The sequence below is a fragment of the Saccopteryx leptura genome, chromosome 4 (assembly GCF_036850995.1).
Source record: "Saccopteryx leptura isolate mSacLep1 chromosome 4, mSacLep1_pri_phased_curated, whole genome shotgun sequence".
NCBI lineage: Eukaryota > Metazoa > Chordata > Mammalia > Chiroptera > Emballonuridae > Saccopteryx > Saccopteryx leptura.
Genome location: NC_089506.1, coordinates 53,448,039 through 53,473,179, shown reverse-complemented (window position 1 = coordinate 53,473,179; position 25,141 = coordinate 53,448,039). Strand labels below are relative to the sequence as shown.

General features: G+C 41.3%; 1 protein-coding gene across 2 annotated transcripts in view; it reads left to right on the top strand.

Annotated features, from left to right (window-relative positions):
• CLDN10 (claudin 10) overlaps window positions 1–25,141 on the top strand; it is a 131,327-nt gene that overhangs the window by 101,874 nt on the left and 4,312 nt on the right. The window contains exons 1-3 of one of the 2 annotated variants that reach the window (XM_066383699.1): window positions 2,699–3,025; window positions 10,946–11,107; window positions 11,197–11,278. In XM_066383699.1, the coding sequence (XP_066239796.1) occupies window positions 2,806–3,025; window positions 10,946–11,107; window positions 11,197–11,278 (464 nt within the window). In that variant the 5' untranslated portion in view covers window positions 2,699–2,805. Of the gene's footprint in view, window positions 1–2,698; window positions 3,026–10,945; window positions 11,108–11,196; window positions 11,279–25,141 lie in introns of those variants that run through there. The other variant, XM_066383698.1, reaches the window with a different exon arrangement.

The following is a 25,141-nucleotide window of genomic DNA, read 5'->3' as shown; positions in this document are numbered from 1 at the left end:
GTCCTAAGTCTTCAATGGCCCTAACAAATCTTAGTTCTGTAGTCCAACCTTCTCTCTTCTCCATAAGCATCTAATTACCTCAAATTTCATTCTGTAACCATTTGGTTAAAAAATAATAATAATGACAAAAGGGAATTGAGAAACTCTTCACAAAGAACCAAAGTGTTCCTGCACAAAGATTGTGAAACAGAGGGTTAGCAACTAGCTTTATTGTAGTGGACTTATTTATAGGTTTTAGACCTTTGGTTACTTTTGGCAAGAAGTGAATCCTGAAAACTCATATCAAGAACGGCAAGAACTTTTAAAATAGACAAATAATAACCCCATAGTAAAACCAGTGTCTTTGTTCTTTCATTTATGTCCAGATTTGTGACCTCAGGAGTGGAAAGTACACCCTGATCTTTATGTATACCTTGAGACAGCAATGAGGAATAAATTAGACTCTTCAATTAGGCCTGAAAGGTGGAGGTGGAAAAAATAAGATACAGAGCAGTTTCCACTGTGACAGAATCATCAATTCATAGAATAGACCCAAACCTGGGAGCTGGAAGGGTCCTACAGAAAAAATGGCTTAAAGGCACGACCTATGTGTAAAGCATTAGTATCAGCAGGCCGGCACTGTGGCTGGAACATTCAAGCTAGAGATTGCAGTGAAGTCTCCACTGGAGTTTGTGCTCTCCATACAGAGCAATCTTGAATTTAGGTCTGTGCCAAGCACATTTTTTTTTCTTTTTTTTTTTTTTACAGAGACAGAGAGTCAGAGAGAGGGATAGACAGGGAGAGACAAACATGACCGGAAAGATGAGAAGCATCAATCATTAGTTTTTCGTTGCACCTTGCAACACCTTAGTTCTTCATTGATTGCTTTCTCATATGTGCCTTGACCGCGGGCCATCAGCAGACCGAGTAACCCCTTGCTTGAGCCAGCGACCTTGGGTCCAAGCTGATGAGCTTTTGCTCAAACCAGATGAGCCCTCGCTCAAGCTGGTGACCTTGGGGTCTTGAATCTGGGTCCTCGGCATCCCAGTCCGATGCTCTATCCACTGCATCACCGCCTGGTCAGGCTCCAAGCACCTTTTAACAATGACTTTCCCTATACCACCGAGCCATAAAGAACTGCTGAATTTTAGATCAAGACCTATTTCGAGGCCAGAACTGCCACAAATCATCCCTCCCTGACAAGCCAAACAGGGTCACCCAAACAAACAAGACACAAAAACCTATAGAGTTCAGCAAGCCATGGGCTGCGTTCCCAGGCGGTGTGCTTTCAGGGTACACAAAAGATTTCTTCTGCTCTGCTTTTACAAGGTGCTCTGAAAGTCAAGCTATTTGCCATGGGTAGGTCTGGGCAGTGGTGGTATTCAAATAATTTAACAACCGGTTCTCTGCCCTAATGACCATTTTAAGTATAAAAAATATATTTACTGAACAGTAATTTATTATTTCATGCATTTAATACTTAAATAAGAACAATAAGAGGTACACAAAATCAGATTATAAGAAAGTTTTAAAATATTAATAAAAATATTAAATAATACCTGACAAAAACAATAAAACTGTTATTTAAGATATTTCCACATTGCTTTTTTTTAGATTTCATTTATTGATTTTTGGAGAGGGGGGGAGAGAGAAAAAGAGGGAGAGAGAGAAATTGGGGGAAGCAGGAAGAACCTACTTGCAGTAGTTACTTCCTATATAGGCCTTGACCTGGCAAGCCTAGGGATTTGAACCTGCAACCTTAGCATTCTAGGTTGATGGTTTTCCCACTGCGCCACCACAGGTCAGGATTCATATTGCTTCTTGATTGGCGTCCAAACTTGCAATTTTCTTCACTTTTATCCAAGCATCATCAGCTGTGTGATTTATCCTTAACCATCTTTTCACTGTGGGCATAGGATCCCATTCCTTTAGAGGTAGACCAATTAGACTAGCATTGTGTTTGATATAATAGAAACAGGTGACTGAAGTAAGAAACACGAGGGAATTAAAATGTAGTATTTTATCAAAAGTATAATGAGTTTTAGGAAATGAAAGATAAATATTACAAGCACAGTTCCTTCAAATTATTTTTATCTATATATGGAATGAACATTAGTATGAGCACTTAGAATATGCTGTTGTGCAAATGAATATTAAAAAAGAGTAAGGAATGTAAATTTGTGATTTCTACATTGGGCGGTTGCCCAGGCGCCTGCACCTCGGTGAGAACCCTGATTACAAGTGCTATTTTAACAACCGGTTTGTCAAACTCAAATTAGGTATCAGTTCTACCCAACGGTAGAAACCTGCTGAATCCCTGAATCCCACCACGGATCTGGGGAGGGGAGAGAGAGGAGGAAGGTGGGACGCAACAGGTTGTCCACATTCCGCTGCCGGTCTGTCCAACAGGAGAGCCATTCTGCGCTGTTCATCGGCTTCCGAGGAGCTGGGGCAGAGGGCAGGGGGCAGGGGGCTAGGGGGATAGGGGGTAGGGGACTAGGGGGAAGAGAGAAGGGGAAAGAGGTTAAGGGGAAGGGAGCGCAAGCTCCCTTCAGACGTCTGGCGCCAAGCCACAAGACTAGAGAGATCCTAGGTAGCGAACCTATAGGCGCCGGAAAGGCCCTCTCTGCCTCGGAGGGCTGGTCCTCAGGTCGATGCCCGCCCCCTGGCGCCGGACCGGGGGCGGACAGGGCGGACGGGGCGGATGGGGCGGGGCGCAGGAGGTCGTAGCGGAGGCAGAGTCCCGGGTTCCTGCGCGCGGGGGCCGGGGCGCCGGGTGGGAGCGCGAGCGCTAGCTCTAGTTCTGGCACCGCTGCAGCGGACGGCATGGCGAGCACGGCCTTGGAGATCATCGCTTTCGTGGTCTCGATCTCGGGCTGGTTGCTGGTATCTTCCACGGTGCCCACCGACTACTGGAAGGTATCCACCAACGACGGCACGGTCATCACCACCGCCACCTTTTGGGCCAACCTGTGGAAGACGTGCGTTACCGACTCCACGGGCGTCTCCAGCTGCAAGGACTTCCCCTCCATGCTGGCACTGGATGGTCTGCATCCCCTCGGCCCCCGCCCCTCACTCCTTTCTGGGCAGCAGGCGGGGGCGCCCTCTGGGCTACACGACCCCCGGTGGGACCCCTGGGCCAGACAACTCTGAGGCAGGGTCCCACTCCTCCCTTAGGGTCTGAGGGAGCTGGGGTTGAGTCCCCCGGTTCCGTCATCCGCCGTCCCCGGACATCTGTCCGCCATGGGCACCTGTTCGAGCGCGGGATCTCGGGGCGGGGGAGAGGGCGTGGGGAGTGGACACGCAGACAGACCTGGCTCGGTGGGTGACTTTCGGGTGTCGGGAGTGGAGGGAAATAACTTTGCTGTCCTGGGAGTCAAGGACACAGTTGTGGGACCCCCTTCGCTTGCGGACTGTTAGGACAGAGTCACGCAGAGAGGGGTTGTCTTCTACATCCACTCCCCAGAAGAGCTTGAGTGTGATTAAAATGGTATCATTGACTTGTCAAAGCGAAATGGGCTTGCTCTGAGCTCCCTTTAGCCGGTTCGTGAATTCTTTTAAAAGTGGGCAGGAGAAAAGGAATATTATTTCCCCCCTTAAGGACGTTTCCCCCCTTAAAAATTCTTCTACAGACGTGTCAGCCTGGGTGTTAATGCCTCCTCCAAATTTTAGGAAAGTAAATAGCTCTTGCCTGTGCCGCAGAGCGGTAGAGAATTCTGGCTAGGTAGAATCTTTGCGGGAGACTGACAAGTTCTGTGTCCGTGCCTCTCGGGTCTCCCTCCTGGTGTTCTTTTGGAAATTGTTTTCTACATTGTGTTATAGGCTTTATATTGCATTGCATTATAGCATAGATAATATAGATAGATCTTCACATAGAAAACGGACTCTTTTAATTTCAAGAGAATGGTAGATGTCAACGTAGTCAGAGGACTGTTCAAGTTATAGGCTCTTCTACCAGGATTTTACTGCACAGGACTACATAGATGGATCCCAGCAGAAACTTAAGGAGAGTCATTTACATTATTTCTAAATTGGTGGTGTTTTCTTTTCATTAGTGCACTGCACATTTTTATTTGTATAGCTGAGTAAATACAAGACAAGATTTATTTCCCCTAAAATGGTGCTTGCCACAAAAAGCAAACCGTTGCTCAAGGTGGTATTTGATAGAACCTGTGTATAAGGGCAGAGGTGTCTAGTTTAAGATGAGTGACACACATATCTGTGTCCTGCTGTGTAAAACAAGTAGCTGGGAGACTGTCGATTCCCTAGAATTACTGTTGGAATTTCCCGTGCTCTACTGAGCTCACACCCAGGCAGATGCTTTGAACAGGCAGGCTCTTGTTTCTATGGTTTATATTCAGGATTATGGGATTGACAGTTACTATCCTAAGCGCATTTTTCTGTTGTAACTGTATTGTTACCTGGGATAGCATGCCAGATAGATATGGTTCCTTCTGTAGAACAGTTGAGGGACAAGAGAGAAGAGAGACAAATAAATGCTCCCTGGATATTATCATGTGCAGAATAGTGAAGTTTTCACCTTATACGTCTGAGGTGAAAGTGGACATGGTATTAAGATTTGGGGGCAGGAGGAAGGAGGACATAGCCCTCAATTATTAAGCTCTAGAGGGAGTTGAGAATAGAGCAAATGGAAGAGTGACATTTTTATACAACCCAGCTTGCAAAATAGCCTTCCATGTATGCTCATGTGTCTAGAAAATGACTTTTAAAAACATAAATGACATCACACTACCTACTATTCTGCAGCATTCTAAAATTAATAACATAGCTTTCCCAGTCCGTACATATAGAAGTAATGGTCGCATCATGTTCTTTAGTCTGGATAAACTGGTTTATTTAACCATTTACCATTGTTGGACATTGGACCATTTCCAGCTTTTCATTCTTTTTTATATATATAAATAAATTTTTATTAATTTTAATGGGGTGACATCAATAAATCAGGGTTCATATATTCAAAGAAAACATGTTCAGGTTATCTTGTCATTCAATTATGTTGCATACCCACCACCCAAAGTCAGATTGTCCTCCATCACCCTCTAACTAGTTTTCTTTGTGCCCCTCCCCCTCCCCTTCTCCTCTCCCTCCTTCCCTCCTGCGCCCCCCCTCCCCCCACCCCTGGTAACCACCACACTTTTGTCCATGTCTCTTAGTCTCGTTTTTATGTCCCACCAATGTATGGAATCATGTAGTTCTTGTTTTTTTCTGATTTACTTATTTCACTCCATATAATGTTATCAAGATCCCACCATTTTGTTGTAAATGATCCGATGTCATCATTTCTTATGGCTGAGTAAGTAGTATTCCATAGTGTATATGTGCCACATCTTCTTTATCCAGTCTTCTATTGAAGGGCTTTTTGGTTGTTTCCATGTCTTGGCCACTGTGAACAATGCTGCAATGAATATGGGGCTACATGTGTCTTTACGTATCAATGTTTCTGAGTTTTAGGGGTATATACCCAGTAGAGGGATTGCTGGGTCATAGGTAGTTCTATTTTCAGTTTTTTGAGGAACCACCATACTTTCTTCCATAATGGTTGTACTACTTTACATTCCCACCAACAGTGAATGAGGGTTCCTTTTTCTCCACCAGCTTTTCATTCTTATTAGCACTTTACTGAAAATCTTTATATTTATCTCTTTGTATATATGTGTATTGTTACAGAGCAGATGCTGAGAAATTGTATTGTCAGGGCAGTAGAATATCCATTTTAATATTCAGTTTATACTACCAAATTATATTCTACCAACAGTGTTTGAGAGTACTTATTTCTCCCCCTGCTCACCACTAAGTTTTTTTATCTATAATGTTATGGGTAACATATTATCATGTTATTATTTTAATTGGCATTTCCCTGATTACCACTGTTTTTGACTATTTTGTCATGTATTGTTCTTTTTTTCTCTTTTGTGAATTGCCTGTCCATATCTCATGCCCACAGGAGTCTGTTGTTTCCGCTAGGTGTTAAATGATTTGTTGTTTTAAATATGGATGTTAATCTTCGATTTGTTATTTATATTGTAATCTCAGTCCACTGTTTGTCTTTTAAATTTATGAGTTTTCTCATACAAAATTTTGAAATATGTAGTGCAATCAAATTGATTAGAATCTTCCTGCTGGCTCTGCCTTTTGTGGCTTAAGAAGTCATTGCCTACTCCAAAACCATAGATTCTCTTTTCTATGTCTCCCAGAATAACAGTAAGGGGATTCAGTGACACAGCTACATTTTCATACAGAGAGGAATTGATTCGCCCATCTACAAGTGGAACTTCTCCAAGAGGGCCCCTCTGCTTGTCCACTCTCTGCCGTGTGTTTCCAGGGCAGCTGTATCTGCTGGATGCTGGTCCTGAGGCAGGTCCTGCTGACAGCACGCTGCATGTGGACTACCTGACATTGCCTTTGCAGTGGCATGAGGCAGCTACATGACCATGGGCCGTGGTGGCTGCCGGCTGGAGCAGACAAACCCTCTCTTTAAACCAGGCATAGGTCTAGATTGAGAAGAAAAGCCAGAAAGAGTGAGATAAAGCTCCTGATTCTCTCACCTAGTCTTAGATGGAAGAACAAGCCTCTTGGAAGCAGATTAGCATTATTCTGAATTTCCTATGTGAGGTCAAAGCTCTGATTCCTCATTATCAGGTGGTATCACTGTCACCCCGGTTTTCCCTAGAAGGAGAATGAGGCTGAGAAAAGATAAATGTTTAGAGCTAATGTTATGCCACGTTAAGACCCGAACTCTAATTTCTGTTTAGACTCGATCTTAGTATTATGAAAGGGAAGCTGCCGTGAGTTTCTTACCCCCTCACCAGACACTTTGTTCATTTTGTTCTGTCCTGTGAATTGAAAGCTGTTATCCCTGTTTTACAGAGGAGAAAACAGAGGCTCAGAAAGATGAACATAAACAAGGGCACACACTGGGAAACTAGAAGAACCAAAGCTAAAATTCAAAGTTCACAACTTCCCCCATACAGATTTTCTTTCCAAGTATTTGCAAAGAGTACGCAAAGCCACTAGCATAAGAAAAGCACGTTTTTCTCCCTTCAATACTAGTACATACGCTCCTAGGAAATTGTCTCCCCAAATGGCTACTTTCATTTTTGTTAGTTTGAAATGGAAAAGGTACACATCATTTAGAAAATCACTTAACTTTTAAGGGACACCTTGAAGGTTTCCGCCATCGTAATTCATTAAAGTCACTGTTATTTTACTAATTGAAAATTTCACAGTTGAATGAGCTAGTGATTTCTATTTATTGCTAACCCATGTACCTTTGAAAAAAACACCACTTGAACTTCAGCTGAGAATAATTTTCAGCCAGGTTGTTTTTTTAGTATATGCCATCTGTTTTTGTTAGTGGGAGTGTTTGCCATGTCTTCCAAGAGAATTAACTATAAATTATACTTCAGAGAACTTCTAAGTAAATATGTTCATGCCTCAGCACTTTAATGTGTTAATTAGCTATTAACGGTGTCAGTAAATTAGACCTGTCAAAATAATGGCCTCCTTGACTAGTTTTTACCACCACTTCATTTGATGGTTTTACTTACAAGTTTTGCCCTGAGGAACTGTTAGAAAGCAAGGTCTGCCTTGCAAAAGAGAAACTCTGAGCTTGTTGGAAGTCACCTAAAGCCTGAGTCTGTGAGTGTTTTAAGGATTGGTAACCCCTAATTTACAAACCTCAGGCTTACCAACAACTCGATTACATTTACCGCTGACAGGGTTGCTTATCCCTAGGAACTCCAATTCCTGCTCTTGGCTCCCTGTCTTAGAAAATCTAGACAGTGATTGTGCTCGTGAAGTGCCTTCTTTGGTACGTGCGACAAGTTAGCGATTTCTTTATTAGAACTGTTTTCACGCCAGAGTGGGGTACCTTGCCCTCAAATCAGGGTTCTGACTGGTACTGAGAAAGAACTGACCACATCAGAACCTGGCTCTCCCCATCTCTGCTCTCTCATTTGTACCAAGAGACCAGTCCTGCTATAGTTAAAAGGACTGAGATGGGAGAACCGAGTGAGAAACTCAGGAAAAAAGGTTATGAGTAGCAGTTAAATCAAGTTTAAACACTGCTATTATTTTCCAAATCAACATCAGCCTGGGATTCTAACTACTGTTTATCATCTGGGAAAATGCATTTCATGACTGTTAGGACTTAACCTTATGCCAGGCTCCTGCATTTTCTCTTCATAAAGCCTATAAGGTTATTGAAGTAAATGCAACTTAAGGTGTATGATAAAGTTTTCTAGGATAGTGGGGTTTTTTGTGTGGGGAGGTTGTTTGTTTGTTTTAGAGAAAGAGAGAGAGAAAGAGACAGACAGGAAGGGAGAGAGGTGAGAAGCATCAATTCTTCGTTGCAGCACCTTAGTTGTTCATTGATTGCTTTCTCATATGTGCCTTGACCGAGGGGCTTCTGCCAAGCCAGTTGACCCCTTGCTCAAACCAGCAACCTTGGGCTCAAGCCAGCTAACATGGGGTCATGTCTATGATCCCACGCTCAAGCCAGTGACCCCACGCACAAGGTGGTGAGTCCGTGCCCAAGCCTGCAACCTTGGGGTTTCGAACCTTGGTCTTTAATGTTCCAGGCCCATGCTCTAGCCATTGCGCAACTGCTTGGTCAGGCTAGGATAGTGGGGTCTTTTTTACACATATATTATAGAGGTTATATAACACACACACTGTTTTGTCTGTTATGTGATTGCAGTCAGAGTCAGCTAAATCACCTCAACACCTTAGATTAAAATAGAGCTCAGACAACAATGAAGGCACACACACTTTCCAGGTCCCCTCTGGTGGTAAGTGGCGAGGCAGTTGTGGTTCTGGAAGACTCTCTTTAAGCTTGTAGGGAACTAACAGCCCCCTCTCTTTGTCTGTGCTTCTGCCTGCTCCTTGGGCTCTGGCAGAGGGACTGGAGGGCTGAAGTGTACAATAGTTGGGCAGCAGTCGCCCAGAGAGCCCTGCAGCATGGTTATTGCTACCGAAATAAACTTCTATTGTCCTGTTTTGCTAAAAATAAGGTTTTTGTTGCTGTTTTTGGTAGTCTCATCATCAGTGAAACTATATTCTGTATGGAAGTAGTCCATGCTATAAAGTAGATTATTGTCATTGCAGTCTGAATTTATGAGGGCCTAAATTTGTTAAATTAACTAGAGCCTCTTCTGTGAACCTTTTAAAATAGATCCTAGAAATAGGATTAACACTTAAAATTTTATTCTTTCCCACAGAAATATGGACTGGAGACTACAGCCATCATTATTTTCTGAATTTATAATTATCATAGTTTTAGAATTATTATTTCTTATAGCCTTTGCCTAAGGACATATAATAAATACTTTCGGTATCTTGGCATTAACAAATTTTTTAGATGAACAAGTTTAATTCCAAATGTAAACCTGATGTACATGTATGTTTATTTGCTAAGTATGGGCCATCATTATTTCAGATTGAAATATGGCATTGTTTCAGACTGAAATGAGAATATCTATATGTGGAAAACATTATTTGTTTAAATCTTATTAATTTAAAATTTGTTAGTGTTTGGATGAAAGCCAGGCTGAGGGTTACATAACCCCTGGCTGTGCAAATAAAAATTATATGACTAAGGAAATGAATGGTGTAGGAAGAATGATCAAACAAGCCAACAGAGAACAAGCTTATAGAGTTACTTTGAGAGCATCCATTTATATGTAGTCAGTTAATTTAATAATTATAAACTTTTCTTCTAATAAATAGCCAATGCTTTTTTAAATAAAATTTTATTATATGTGCCCTGAAAATAATATATCATTAAAATAGTTTTTGGGGTTTTTTTTAGCGAGAGAGAGCAAGGGACAGACAGGCAGGAAGGGAGAGAGATAAGAAGCATTAATTCTTTATTGCAGCACCTTAGTTGTTCATTGATTGATTCTCATGTGTGCCTTGACTGGGGGGCTCCAGCTGAGTCAGTGACCCCTTGCTCAAGACAGCGACCTTGGGCTCAAGCCAGCAACCATGGGGTCATGTCTATGATCCCACGCTCAAGCTTGTGAGTCCGTGTTCAAGCTGGATGAACCAGCGCTCAAGCTGGCAACCTCAGGTTTGAGCCTCTGCATCCCAGGCCAACACTCTATCCACTGCGCCACTGTCTGGTCAAGTTAAAATACTTCTTAATTTAGACTTCTCATGGTTCATAATGATATTTTAGTTGGTCTCATTTATACACTTTCACTAATATTGGAAGATTTCACCCTTTGGGAGGTCTTGCTGCCCCAAATTTTATAAAAACCATTAAAATATCTATTTAAAAGTTGTGAGGTACAAAAACAGTAAGAGGGTTGGGACAGTGGTAGATGATTTTTCTCTTTGTGAAAGTCAGTGTGTTACATGGAGTTTGGAGTCATATCTGTATGGAATCCATTTCTGCCCTTTACTAACTTATCTCTGACATGTCATATCAACTTTGCTTACCTCAGTTTCCTCATACATGGTAGTAACACTCAGAAAGCAAATCTGAAGATTATGGGTAAGCCAAACTTAAAACTGTGTGACATAAAACAGGCACTTCGTATAAACTAACTTGCTTTCCTTTCTTGTGTCTTACCATATTTATTTTAATGTTTTATTTACTGATTTTAGAAAGCAGAGAGATAGACAGATGACAGATAGATAGATAGATAAGATGATAGAGAAGGGGGGAGGAGCAGGAAGCATCAAGTTGTAGTAGTTGCTTTTTGTATGTGCCGACCAGGCAAGCCTGGGGTTCTGAACTGGGGACATCAGCATTCCAGGTTGGCACGTCATCCACTGCGCCACCACAGGTCAGTGTTACCATGTGTTTTAACAATTATGATTATTTATCTATTTTTATGTTTTGGAAAACAGAATAGTCATCAGAAGGACAATGTGAAATGAGGATGTCTCCGTAAACAGCCACTTGTTTTATGTTAATGTGAATGACCTACTCTAATTGCAGGTTATATCCAGGCATGCAGAGGACTTATGATTGCTGCTGTCAGCCTGGGCTTTTTTGGTTCCATAATTGCCCTGTTTGGAATGAAGTGTACCAAAGTCGGAGGCTCAGAGAAAGCCAAAGCTAAAATAGCTTGTTTCGCTGGGGTTGTATTCATACTGTCAGGTAAATAATAACTTTCTTCCAAACAATGTACTTCCACCATGTTAGTGAAATAACACTAAACACGGTGCCTTGCCTCTGATGCCTTTTAGGGCTGTGCTCAATGACCGGTTGTTCCCTGTATGCAAACAAAATCACAACGGAATTCTTTGATCCTCTCTTTATTGATCAAAAGTAAGTACTCTTCTCAGTCTGTATGTTTCTAGCTCACAGGAAATGTATACAGAATTATATTCTACATGAAGGTACATAAATTTCTTACATGGCTTATGAAAAGAAAGTGAGACATATGGGTATATCATATTTGATGATGTCACTCAAGAGTAAATATTTTATGTGCTGTTTGGTAAATAATGTATTTAATTATTGCACTTGTTACATGGTTGGTATCTTGTCTCTAAATAGCTCAAGGTGTAGAATTTAGAGAGCTAAACTCTGTCCCCTGGACATCATAAAATTGAAGCTAAATGGAGGAGAAGCGGAAAAGAGCTGTAAGACGGGGGAGGAAGGCATGATGAAGTGTGACAGCATAAAATGAACTGATTTTACCCCTCCAGAATGGTAGTTGCCTGATGCTAACTAACATCGAGGCCGGTTTCCGTCTCAGACACTGAGATGAAAACTGAAAGGAAACCGTGCTCCTGAAGGTTAGAAACGTTCAATGATATTTAAATATTATTTTTCATTTTTAACTAAAAGAGCTCCACGTAATGAACCTTTATATATATATTTTAAAACTGTACATGATGCAAGGTTTTTTTAAAAAAAAAAATGCTGTAGGAGCGGCACGGACACTCAGCTATGACCTCAGTTGCAGGTGAACGCTTTGGCATTTACAGATCAGTTTGTTTATTGTTGTTTTAACTATGGGCTGTTGCTTTTTATAGCTTCCCTAGGCTTATTTCTTTGCATTGGGAAAACCCCAGGGATACCAAATTAGAAATAATACTATATCAGGTATTTTGTCTTCCGTGAGAGTGTGCCTGCATACCTCTGTGTAAAGCCACACGTGTGTGCGTGTAGATTGCTGTCAACCAGGATGGTGACTCTCTTTCAGTCTTCAGATCTAATGTAGAATTTTAGAAGAAATGCTAAAATGGCTGGTCAGGTCTACATTAGTTTTTTTCCAGTGGATTTAGAAATCTTCAAAAAATTGGTATTCTAGTTCTTTCTTTAGTATAGTGTATGCATAAATAATAAATGCTTATATAATGACTTATAATGAAAATAAGAGCTAACGCTTTGAGTCCCTACCATGTACCAGGCAGGACATTGCAGGCATTCTTTATTTTATTCTTACAACAACCTTATGAAATACCATATTTTTTGCTCCATAAGACGCACCTGACCATAAGCCACACCTAGGGTTTTAAGGAGGAAAATAAGAAATAAAATATTCTGAACCAAATGGTGTGTCAAAATATGTAATAAAATACCATATTTTCCACTCCATAAGATGCATAGGAATTTTCCCCTTTACCTTTGGGGGAAAAAAGTGAGTCTTATGGAGCAAAAAATAGGGTAGGTTCTCCTGGGACTTTCCTTTTTGAAAAAAATTGAGGAATGCGCTCAAGTAGTGTGTCCAGAGAAACTTGGACTCGTAGACCTATGTGATTCAAACCAGGCGGCCAGACTCTAGAATGCTTGCTCTAAAATGCACGATTTGTAATATTGTACTACTTTATAATTTTTGTTACCGTATGCTACATGTTTTTCATCAAGCGAGTTTCTTTTGTACATTTAAAAATGGTTTTTATTCTGAAATTTTACTAAATGGGAAACAAGGACAACTCTTTTTCAGACCACAATGTAATTTTTACTCCACTGCCTATATTAGAAAAGTGTGTTCTGAATTATAAATTTTCTCTTAACTAAGTTTTGATAATGAAATTTGCACAGATGTACATGACACCAGACATTGAAATGAGAACGAAGACTGTGCTCCTGAAGATTAGGAACATTTAAAAAAATTTTTTTTTATTCATTTTAGAGAGGAGAGGGAGAGAGAGAGAGAGGAGAGAGAGAGAGAGGGGAGGGAGGAGCAGGAAGCATCAACTCCCATATGTGCCTTGACCAGGCAAGCCCAGGTTTTGAACCAGCGACCTCAGCATTTCCAAGTCGACGCTTTATCCACTGTGCCACAGGTCAGGCCGATTAGGAACATTTTAATGAAATATTTAAATGAAATATTACTTTCCATTTAAACGATACATTTCAATTTCAGGGTTTGGTATCCTAAATATACAACAAAAGTGTATTTCTCTTGGTTTATTTTATTAAAGACATTGCTAACTTTTCTGGATTACAACACTTTTTTTCAGAATCTTAAAAATAGTTTTCATCTTTCCTCAAAAGGTTAATGCTAATTTGTGTATACACCTTGTCCTTCATATGGTTTTATTCTGTGCTTGCTATATGCTCAGGTACCTTATTCAATTTAGTACATTGGATTTTCTTATTCTCCTTTCAGATTTTAGTTAAACTCAGTTCAGTAGTTATGGACTCTGAAAGGTTCTCCTCTCCCCCACATTCTTGGTCCTACATTGAACTATCCCCTTCCCCCTCAGCCTCCCAGCATTCTTCTTTCTAGCTATGCCTACTCGTCCCCTGTGTGTCTGTATTCTCGTCTGTAAAATCAGGATAACACTAGTACCCCTCACACAGAGTTGCTGTGAGAGTTAAGAGAGAAACATTTATTGGTTGTTCCACTTACTTATGCACTCATTGGTTGATTCTTGTATGCACCCTGACTGGGGATCGAACCTACAACCTTGGTGTATTGGGATGATGCTCTTCTAAACCAACTGTGCTACCCTGTCAAGCACACTGTGTATTATCTTTATAGCTGTCTTTATTAAATTCTTCTGCAGTGACTTAAAACATAACACCTGCAAATTGCCAGTTTACTTTAATGTAATTAAAAACACGAGATAGGGATTATGAAAAACACCACAATTTACAGATTGGTAGTACTGACAAGTAACAGGCCCTTTATACTGAGGCCTTATAGAGAAGATAGATTTTTTTTTTTAATCCTACTTATTGAAAACAGGCTAGCTCTTTAAGATAAGGGCTTTTTCTCTCACTTCTGTGTCCCCAGCAGTGCTTTGCACAAAGCAAGCCCCCCTATGACTTACATAAAGTCCACTTAGATCAAAGAATTGTCAAGGCCTAAAAATTGTAAGTATGATCAGATTCTAATTACCTGCAATGATAGAAAGAATAGAGGCATAAAAATGACATGTGACGTCTAGAGGAATTCACAGACTGCCTTTAAATATAACTTTCTTCTGTATAAAACAACAAATCGAATAACTCAACTTCATCTGTATTCCCTTTATCAACACCTCTTGTAGAGGAGAAGGAGATGAAAATTAAGAGGGCCAAAGAGTTGCAAATTGTCTCTCAACATAATATAAACTGATTTCATAGATCTTAACATACAATCTTTAAAGCAGAACTTTCATTTGGCTTATTCTAGGGGATAGCACTTCTTTTGCTGGCATTTGCTAGTATTTGGTGATCTGTACTTCTGGTGTAGTTTGTACAGGAAATTGGAATATATTGGAGAATGAAGGCTAAAGGCAGAGCCAGCCCGAGGTGAGCTGGAATTTAGCGGGCACTGCTATAGGAAGGCTCTGACTTTCTTGGGTGTCTTCACTGACCTGCAGGAGAGTAAGTTACTTGAAGTCAGAAAACATCTATTTCATCTCTATCTTAATTGCCTAGCACAGTGCTTGGTACGTGAAATTCTTTTTTTTTTTTTTAATTTATTTGTTTTTTTCATTTTTAGAGAGGAGAGGAGAGAGAAAGAGAGAAAGGGAGAGAGAGAAAGGGGGAGAAGCAGGAAGCATCAACTCCCATGTGCCTTGACCAGAGAAGGGCAGGGTTTCGAACTGGCAACCTCAGCGTTCCAGGTCGATGCTTTATCCACTGCGCCACCAACAGGTCAGGTGGTACGTGAAATTCTTAACTGTAATGCTAGTCCTTTCACAATTAGCAGAAAAGGTTTCTGTTGTCTCAGCAGACAGAGAGCCTCTGGGTGGATGGACATAGAAGGCACACTCACTCTCCTCTTCCCATCCTTAGCGTACATTAAATCTTCCTAACGCTAGCTACCCCCAAATAACGTCTTTCCCTCCGGCCCCGGAAGGCATGTGTGTGTTTGCATGCTTAGGAAGGATAGTGAGAGGTAGCTTCTCTCCACATGCTCTAGCTTAAATTTCTAAGCTCTCATATACTTGCTCTCTCATACCCAAACCCTAAAATGAGCTAGAAAATGGTTCAGGTCTCAGAACCTACAGTAGTTTTGAAGTTGGCTTATTGCTGTTGTCCTTCCTTCCTTCCTTCCTTCCTTCCTCCCTCCCTCCCTCCCTCCCTCCCTCCCTCCCGAGCCAGTGACCCTTTGCTCAAGCCAGCGACCTTGGGTCATGTCTATGATCTCACGCTCAAGTGGGCAACCTCAGGGTTTCAAATCTGGGTCCTCCGTGTCCCAGGTCAATGCTCTGTCCACTGTGCCATCACCTTGTTAGGCTGCTGCTGCTGTTCTTAAAAATTCTGTTCTAAATTAATTGAATCTTTTTTGTAGATTTCCAGGACATACTTACATAAGGCCCACCTTGGTTGTAAGGTCATCAAAAACTTCTCACTACAGTCCTACTATGTGCCAAGAACTCAGTAGCCACTTTGTTGAAAATAAAATGAGTGGCTTCTAGTGTGTAGTTGGACTAAAGATTGTGGCGGTAGCATTGTGAACAGTAGCACACTTTATCTTCCATGGCCTTTATTTCTGAAATCCTTCCCTTCCCACCACTTACAAGGATGATTTTCCTTCCAAGCTACAACCATTTGACAGAATTGCAGTCTAAAGAGTTTCAACTGATTCTTGTGTGTCCTGCCATTTCCTCATTTTTTCCTTTTGTTTGCTTCCTTGCTTTTATTCAACTTACAATTGTATTTTATGACTCCAGAATGGACTCCTGCAAAACCTTAATAAATGTTTCTCAACTCTTCTCTTTGGGCTATTTCAAACCAAGTTCCTTCCTTTTATTATACACACACACACACATACAAAAAAATCTACCCTCCTACAAGTTTAGGGTAACAGTCACGCCTTAGTGATTTACCCTATTAGGGTGTTGAAATTTAATTGCATTATTTCCACCTTTGTATTATTTCCAAACCACTAACTTCCTGAATGTCGTGCTTTGTTTTCTTAAATAAACTTTTCCAAGTAAAATTTGGTTGACATAAAAAAAAACTTGTTTTCAAAGCATGCATAGTTAAAGTGCTGAACCAGTTGCCCTAACTGAGGAAACAGGTCATGGTGATCTTAAATTTATTCTCTCTTAGTATATGAGATTTATCATTAATGGCTCTGATATTTTCATGTTTAAGTCTTATCTGCAGGGTCTTCTGTTTTTTAAAACCATGGAGTTATTTATCTCTAGTATTCTTCATTCCTGGCATGTATTTAGTTTCAATTTGAAGATTTAAGCTTTACTTAGGTAAAAATCTTTTCACGACTATGGCTATTTAGTAGTTAGAAATAAACAAATGTTATTTCCCAGTATATTCTCTCATTCTTGTTATGTGTCAAGTTAAATGAACAGTAGACAATTCATGAAGTACATTTCTAGATCACACAGATTTTCCCTGGGGAAAGAAATATCGATCTCACTAAGTGACCTTGCCAAGATAGTTAACTTCTTTCTTCTGTCCTTATTATAGTTTGATGACTTAAGGATGTTTATTTAAGCAAACTCCATTCATGAGGTTATTTGGAGAATGAATTAATATTGGTAAACAGCTCACAGATTCTTGGATAAGGGATTCCACAGAAGTGCCACGTGAACAAAACAACTCAACTGTTAAATATTAAGAAGGTGTTCTGTGACTTTGTTCAGCGGTTGAACCAATTGATCTGACACTTTTGTTATGCTGGCATGACTTAGCCAAGTGTTTGGCAGCTGTACTTTGTTTTACTGACCAGTACATGAAGTCACCATCCCTGCCACTATGCCATGCTTTCTGGTCACTCAGCTGTTACCACACTGCCCCCCCCCCCCACACACACCCTTTTCCTCTGCTTTTCACTTCCTGGCTAAGCCATGTGCCTCCTGCAGGAGTTGCATTCTGGGTGAGGGGCCCTCGTGGCTGCTCCTCTTGTACCTTGTGCTTCTGTCATAATCCTACTGGGCAGTTAGTACTTGCTTGTTGGCGCATGTCCCGGACCAGACCAGGAACATCTCAAAACAGAGACTATATCTTGCTGTTTGTTGGGAGTCTCTTGAAACTAGTCCATGCTCTGTGACATTTATAGCAAGGATTGTCAATCAGCAGTGCTGTATGACTGTCTGTCTGCATTTTTCCTGGAGCAGAAATACTTGAGCATGCTTGTGGAGATTTCAGTTAGGTGAATGAGAAGAAGCAGCTTAACATACTGTTTAAGAGTGAGGACCTTGATGTCCTCACCACTTAGAAGAGCACTTGACACATAGGTGGCTCTCAAGAAGTCTTAGTTGAATCAACTACTTTTGTTTGAAGGAATAATGTTTAAAAATTATTGTGGTAAGAAAAATGTTGGCGAGCAATCAGGACCCTCATACTCTGCTGGTGGGAGCGTAAAATGGTACAATCACATTGGAAACCTGTTTAGATGGCAGCATCCAGTAAACCTGGACACATGACCCAAGAATTCCGTTCCTAGAGGTATATAATTCCGTTCCAACAGGAATGCATCCATATTTTTACCAAAGTACATGTGCAGTGTTCATAGCAGCACTCTTTGTAATAGACTAAAATGTGAACTGCCAAATGCCCATCAGCAGCAGAGTGGATGAGTCAATTGATGTATGTTGGGACACTACAAACACATGATTATGAATCATATACAACCATTTGGATAAATCTCAGAACCAGGGATAAGCAAAAGAAGTCAGACTCAAAAGAGTACATATAGCATGGTTCCACTTATTTAAGTACAAGAACAGGCAAGACTAACCTAAGCTGTGAGAAGTCCGAGAGAGGAGCAGTGACTGCAGGCTGCACGGAGGGGCTCTGGGCTGCTAGTTCTGGGTGCACAGGCGTGTTGAATTTGTGAAAATTGACCTGTGCATATTTGTGCATGTATATTTATTAAAAACTTAAAAAAAAATTTTTTTTTAAGAAAAGGTATATGGACCTTGGATCCAGGCTACCTGGGAGTAAACCCCAGTTCTGCCACTTATTAGTTGTATAACTTGAATAAGTTACTTGTCCTTTCTGTGGTCTGTGTTCCTCATCTGTAGAAAGAGGCAGTAGACACTATGAGGTTATTGTAAGGATTAAATGACAGTATATTTCAGCTGTTTAGAACTGTGCCTGGCACGTAGCACACACTCAGTAAATCTTTGCTATCGTTTTAAAGGGTACTGACCCTTAAGCTGAGTACATTAATACAGCAGTTTATTACCGCTTACAGTATTTTAAGGGTAGCTATACAGAAATGTATATTGAAATGTTGGAGACCTAGTAGAAAGGATAATTATAAGATGTTGTCTCTCAAGTAGAAGGCAGGCTTGAAAAGGGCCTAGCATGAAGCAATTTAAAAGAAGCAAGGCTTGGATAATTTCTTCTGTTTATGTCTAAATACCTGTGTCATAGCATTGCGTTACAGACACACAACACATTGACGTTGTCAAATGGACAGATGGTCCTGAGACTCTTCTCAGAGAACCCTCTCCACCAACAGCCTCCCCGACACCTGGTTTGGTTCTGAAACGTTTTCAGGTTGGCTGTTGAGGATTCTGAAGGAAATGCAATATGCTTTTAATTGACCCAAGGTTTTTGTTTTTTTCTTTCCTGCAAGTCCATCTGTGTGTTTTTCCTTCAACACGAACAGACATGCACACCCATCCCCACACACAGACCCTCCCCCTGTGCTCGCCCTCCAGTGTCTGGTGTTGCCCTCCAGTGTCTCAGTACCGTGTTAGCTATCTTCAGAATTTCCAGTCTTGAAGCTTAGCCCCCTCTGCAGTGTCAGTTTACTCAGACTTCAGAAATTTCACGTAAACACGTTACTGTGCCTACATTGAGTATGAGGGGTCAGCACATCATTTCTCTCTTCAAAAATACGCCTGACAGCCCTGGTCGGTTGGCTCAGAGGTAGAGCGTCGGACTAGCGTGCGGAGGACCCGGGTTCGATTCCCAGCCAGGGCACACAGGAGAAGCGCCCATTTGCTTCTCCACCCCTCCGCCGCGCTTTCCTCTCTGTCTCTCTCTTCCCCTCCCGCAGCTAAGGCTCCATTGGAGGAAAGATGGCCCGGGCGCTGGGGATGGCTCTGTGGCCTCTGCCTCAGGCGTTAGAGTGGCTCTGGTCGCAACATGGCGACGCCCTGGAGGGGCAGAGCATCGCCCCCTGGTGGGCAGAGCATCGCCCCCTGGTGGGCGTGCCGGGTGGATCCCGGTCGGGCGCATGCGGGAGTCTGTCTGACTGTCTCTCCCTGTTTCCAGCTTCAGAAAAATGAAAAAAAAAAAAATACGCCTGACATGTGGTGGCGCAGTGGATAAAGCGTCGACCTGGAATGCTGAGGCCGCCAGTTCAAAACCCTGGGCTTGCCTGGTCAAGGCACATATGGGAGTTGATGCTTCCAGCTCCTCCCCCCTTCTCTCTCTCTGTCTCTTTCTCCTCTCTCTCCCTCTCTCTCTGTCTCTCTCTCCTCTCTAAAAATGAATAAATAAAATAAAATAAAAATTTTAAAAAGCTTTAAAATAAAAATACAGGCCTAGTAAACCCCCCATTTCCACATGAAGGGAGGAGATCAATGGCATGGACCTTGCTAGACAACAGCTTTGTTTTTTAATTGAACTCTGTAGTTTGGGGACATGAGATCTTCCTTTTCTATTATAATTTACCTTGGCTAATAGTATACTGGGGATGGTTTCTTAAATTCCCACGACTAATTGGCAAGAATTTGAGCTCCTGGGGAGATAGCGGCTGAGCACCTTGCACACAGAGAAGGAAAGAAGCAGGTTTTAGAGTCAGACCTCTGCGCAGACCCCGCCCCCGCTCCTGGCCCTGGCTCAGCTGCTGTGTGGTTTCGGGGAAGATGCAGTCATCTAGTCTGAGGGACTGGAACACCACCTCCTGCTTCTGAACGTTCAGGATTAAAGAAAATCACGAAGGTAAAACACCCACCAGTGTGGCACATGGTGTGTGATCAAAACGTGTCACCTGTTATTCATACATGTAGTTTGTAGAATTCTGAACTACCCTAATGATAAATCACAACACAGGGAAGGATACTATGCATGTCTGCTGCCATAAACTAGCCACAGAAAAGCAATTTAGAATCTGCACTCCTCCAAAAAAAAAAAATCAGTCTTTATTTTGAGTTTCCTAAATTTGGTAAGTCTCCGTGAAATTTCCATGTGTAAGTAGACTTATTATTATTTAAATTACCCCATTCTACTTGAGTCACTATTTGGGAGGCAGTTGTCCTGTGGAGCCTTCCAGGTGGTCTGAGAGAACTGGTAACTGATACAAATTGCATGAGACTAGACTGCCACAGCCTCAGGGTGTTGCACAGGGTTGTGGGAACTAAACGCCCTGCTTCTAGAATGTAGAGTATTTGGGGGGAAATGTGTATTTGTAGAAAATCTTCAGAGTCCTTATTTAATATAAAATCCTACCATGCAGTTAGATAGACCCTGGATTTAATAAGCCTCTGAGTTAAGTCAAGTTTATTTGAAATGGTAATCTTTAATAGAAGGCAAACCAATAGAATTCAATTTTAAAATGTTAACATTGATGATATGTAAGTGTACTTTCCACACTTTAAATATTTATTTTACATATTCAGTTGTTTTAAGGAATATTTATTTTAGCTTCTACTCTTTTTTTTTTTTTTTTTTAAGAGAGAGAGAGAGAGGGACAGACAGACAGGAAGGGAAAGAGATGAGAAGTATCAGTTTATAGTTACGGTGCCTTAGTTGTTCATTGATTGTCTTGTCCCAAGTGGGGCACTCCAGTGAGCAGTGACCCCTTGCTCAAGCTAGTGACCATGGGGTCATGTCTATGATCCCACGCTCAAGCTGGATGAGCCTGCACTCAAGCTGGTAACCTCAGGGTTTCAAATCTGGGTCCTCAGCATCCCAGTTTGAAGCTTTATCCCCTGTGCCACTGCCTGGTCAGGCTTCTACTACTCTTGATTAAAATGAGAAGTAGGACAATATGTTTGAAAAAGCACTATCCTGAATGTCAAAGACCTGGCTCCTGGTCCTATGACTTTCAGCAAGGTCACATCACATCTCTGGAGATCTTAAAAGGATGATGTTTTTTCATTCACTAAACAGTTTTTGTTTTGTGTTTATTGGAGCTGATTTTCTCTTTTTCAAGTCCAACGGTCCTGATTTTAATTACTGCACTCACCGGTTTTTGTGTGCTGGGTGAGAAGGTAGCCTGAGGGAATCAGGAAAACCTTCCATACCCGAGTACTTGAGCCAGTGGGAATGGAATGAGCCAGGGAGAGAGAAAACGCACAGCCTTCTGAAATGACAACTAAAACTACGGTGCAGTGATTGTATTTTTTTTATATTAATGAAATCTGTTTCTTAGCTGAGGTATACATGAAGGAAGAAGTGATGACCAAGAGCTCAAGATTTGGATTATATAAGGTCTACCAGAAAGTTCTGTCCGTTTCTATCACAACAAGTTTCGACGCGTTTATTTGGCGCATGTGTGCCTCTCTATTTTTATCACTTAATGTATACATACTGACGTAGCAAATTAACTAAAACAAAGTTGATTCACGTTAGTCTTATGTGTGAAGCGATAGTGTACCCATGGCTACTGATAAAGTTCATTTACGCCACTGTAATTTTTACGAATTTTAACAAGGAAGAAATGCTACAGAAGCACGTCTGTTGCATCCACCATATTCCCCGGACTTAGCACCCTCTGACTATCACTTGTTTTTGTCCTTACAAAATTTTTTGAAGGGCAAAAAATTCAAAAATGAAGAAGATATTAAACAAGCACTGGTTCAATTTTTCGCATCAAAAGATAAAACATTTTTCAAAAATGGGATATACAAATTGCCCTCACGCTGGCAAGAAATCATTAATAATAATGGCAATTATATTATTTAATAAAGTTTATTGACGGTAAGAAAAATTTATATTTTGTTTTATTCCAAAAACGGACAGAACTTTCCGGTAGACCTTATAGTTATGGATTTAAAACCCTGGTTCTGCCATTTACTTAGCAAGTCATGTAATCTCCCTGAGTTTCAATCTCCTCATTTGTAAAACCCATCTCTCAGAATTGCAATGAAGATTGAATATGATAATATGTGTAAAATTTAAAAAATCGTGTCATACAAAAGAATCCTAGTACTTTGAACTGACTATAATAGTAGATTTTGTACCGTGGACATGTACTTGAACCACACCTATTATGGATTTGGGAGAGCAGATAATGTTTACTTTGCAAAAAATGTACTTCTGATTCTCTTGTTACATTTCATCAAACTTTTTTTTTTTTTTTGTATTTTTCTGAAGCTGGAAATGGGGAGAGACAGTCAGACAGACTCCTGCATGCGCCCGACCGGGATCCACCCGGCACGCCCACCAGGGGCGATGCTCTGCCCACCAGGGGGCGATGCTCTGCCCCTCCAGGGCGTCGCTCTGCCGCAACCAGAGCCACTCTAGCGCCTGTGGCAGAGGCCAAGGAGCCATCCCCAGCACCCGGGCCATCTTTGCTCCAATGGAGCCTTGGCTGTGGGAGGGGAAGAGAGAGACAGAGAGGATGGTGGGGTGGAGAAGCAAATGGGCGCTTCTCCTATGTGCCCTGGCCGGGAATCGAACCCGGGTCCCCCGCACGCCAGGCCGACGCTCTACCGCTGAGCCAACCGGCCAGGGCCACATTTCATCATACTTTACTACAATTATTTGCTTAATGCCTGAGTATTCCTACTGGACTATAAGATCCTTGAAAAAGGAGCTATGTCTCTCTCTTCCACCCCTAAACACATGATTAGTACGAGGCTTAGCTTCTTGTTTCTGTGCTAGTGACCAGGGTAGGCTCCCCAGCTTCCCCATGCATGGCAAATCAGGTGGTAACAGGGCTTTGGGTACAAGGAAGACAAAAATAGGAGATGAAAATAAATAGGTGTTCCTCAGTGCATTCCCTCCGGATCACTGTAAAGGTTAAAGCGCTAAAATCTGATGTGACATGTGAAAGTTATCAGAATTAAGGTCACCAAAGGTGTTTCTGGTTCTGGTTCTCTCAACAAGAAATGAGAGACAGGAATAACAGCCTGGAGCCCAGGCACAGCCAGGCAGATGAGAATGACTACACCCAAAAGTTCAGAGCACATTTTAATGCCTTTGATGTGTATGGTTCTTTTTGGGAACATTATAAGTGAGTAATCTGTGTTTTAATATCTCTGTATACAAGTACATTTCACCCCATTACTCATTTACTGAATTTGTATTCAATTATGTACACAAATTAAAGTCATACAGACACTTTTTTGATTTGTCCTAACAACTGAGCACAATAGCTGAGAAGTGCTCCAAAAAAAATATTCTGATCTATAAAACAAGGTTCTGTCCCCAACCTGATGATCATGGATCTGTCCAGTATGAAGCAGATTTATAGCCTTTCAGAATAATGAAGACACTTTGGCGATTGTAACAGCTCAATAAAGAGGCCATGCAGAGAATGGGAAGGCTGGTCTAGGGCAGGAGAACATTAATAAAATGTTAATAAAAGAAAGACCTGCAACAGATGACCTGAAATTTGGTTAGTTTTGTAAGATACTGAGGTCAGCTTTCCAGCATTACCAAAAATGAGGAAATATTTCCAGGCAGGGACAAAGTTTCCCAATAGTTTCAAGGAGATGTGCTATATGACAAATCTGAATGGATGTTATATTGCTCTCTCTCAATCCTGTCTTTCAATAATGCAAGTCCATTTTTGCCAGATCACCCACAGGTAGGTGTGAATTCAAGTAACTGTTGAGTAGGTCTGCTATATGTGTCTTTTAACAACAAAGAAAAAGTCTCTGAAAGAGAAAAAACCATGTCAAAAAAGCTGTCACATTCGAATTGTTAAAAATTATTGGTATAGCCCTGGCCTAGTAGCTCACTGAGCATCATTCCGATACACCAAGGTTGTGGGTTCTATCCCCAGTCAGGGCACATACAAAAATCAACCAATGAATACATAAATAAGGGGAACAACAAATCTATATTTCTCTTTCTCATTCCTTTCCTCTCTCATGCTCTCTCTAAAATCAATAAATAAAATAAAAATTAAAAAATTATTGGTATAGATGTAGAGTCTTAAAGGCTTCAACTCTAAACTAGTACTACTATTTAAATGTTTGTCTCTGATGTCTTTGACAAAAATCACAAAGAATTCAAATAGAAATGATATTTTCCTTGGAACAGAGTCTATATTTAGTAACTTAAAGAAAATTAAAATATATTTAAAACAAGAATAAACCAATTTTTAATATAAGCCAAACTCATGATTTTTAAATCCCTTCAGAAAGTTTCAAGTTGCTTAAATATGTATAAAGATATAACTGCCGATGTTGAGCTGCCTGGATAATTTATCCTCTGATTTGTAACAACACTGTGTACATGTTTGCATGCTCTTTTGAATGCATAATGCTGAGCTGTGGTGTATGATTTCTACTACCTTCACTTCTGACAACTAGTAATAATTGGAGACTTTTTTTTTTGTATTTTTCTGAAGTGAGAAGCAGAGAGGCAGAGAGACAGACTCCCGCATCCACCCACCTGGATACACCCGGCAAGCCCACTAGGGGGCAACACTCTGCCCATCTGGGGCATTGCTCGGTTGCAACCAGAGCCATTCTAGCACCTGAGACGGAGGCCATGGAGCCATCCTCAGTGCCTGGGCCAACTTTGCTCCAATGGAGCCTTGGCTGTAGGAGGGGAAGAGAGAGATGGAAAGAAGAAGGGGAAGGGTGGAGAAGCAGATGGGCACTTCTCCTGTGTGCTCTGGCCAGGAATTGAACCCAG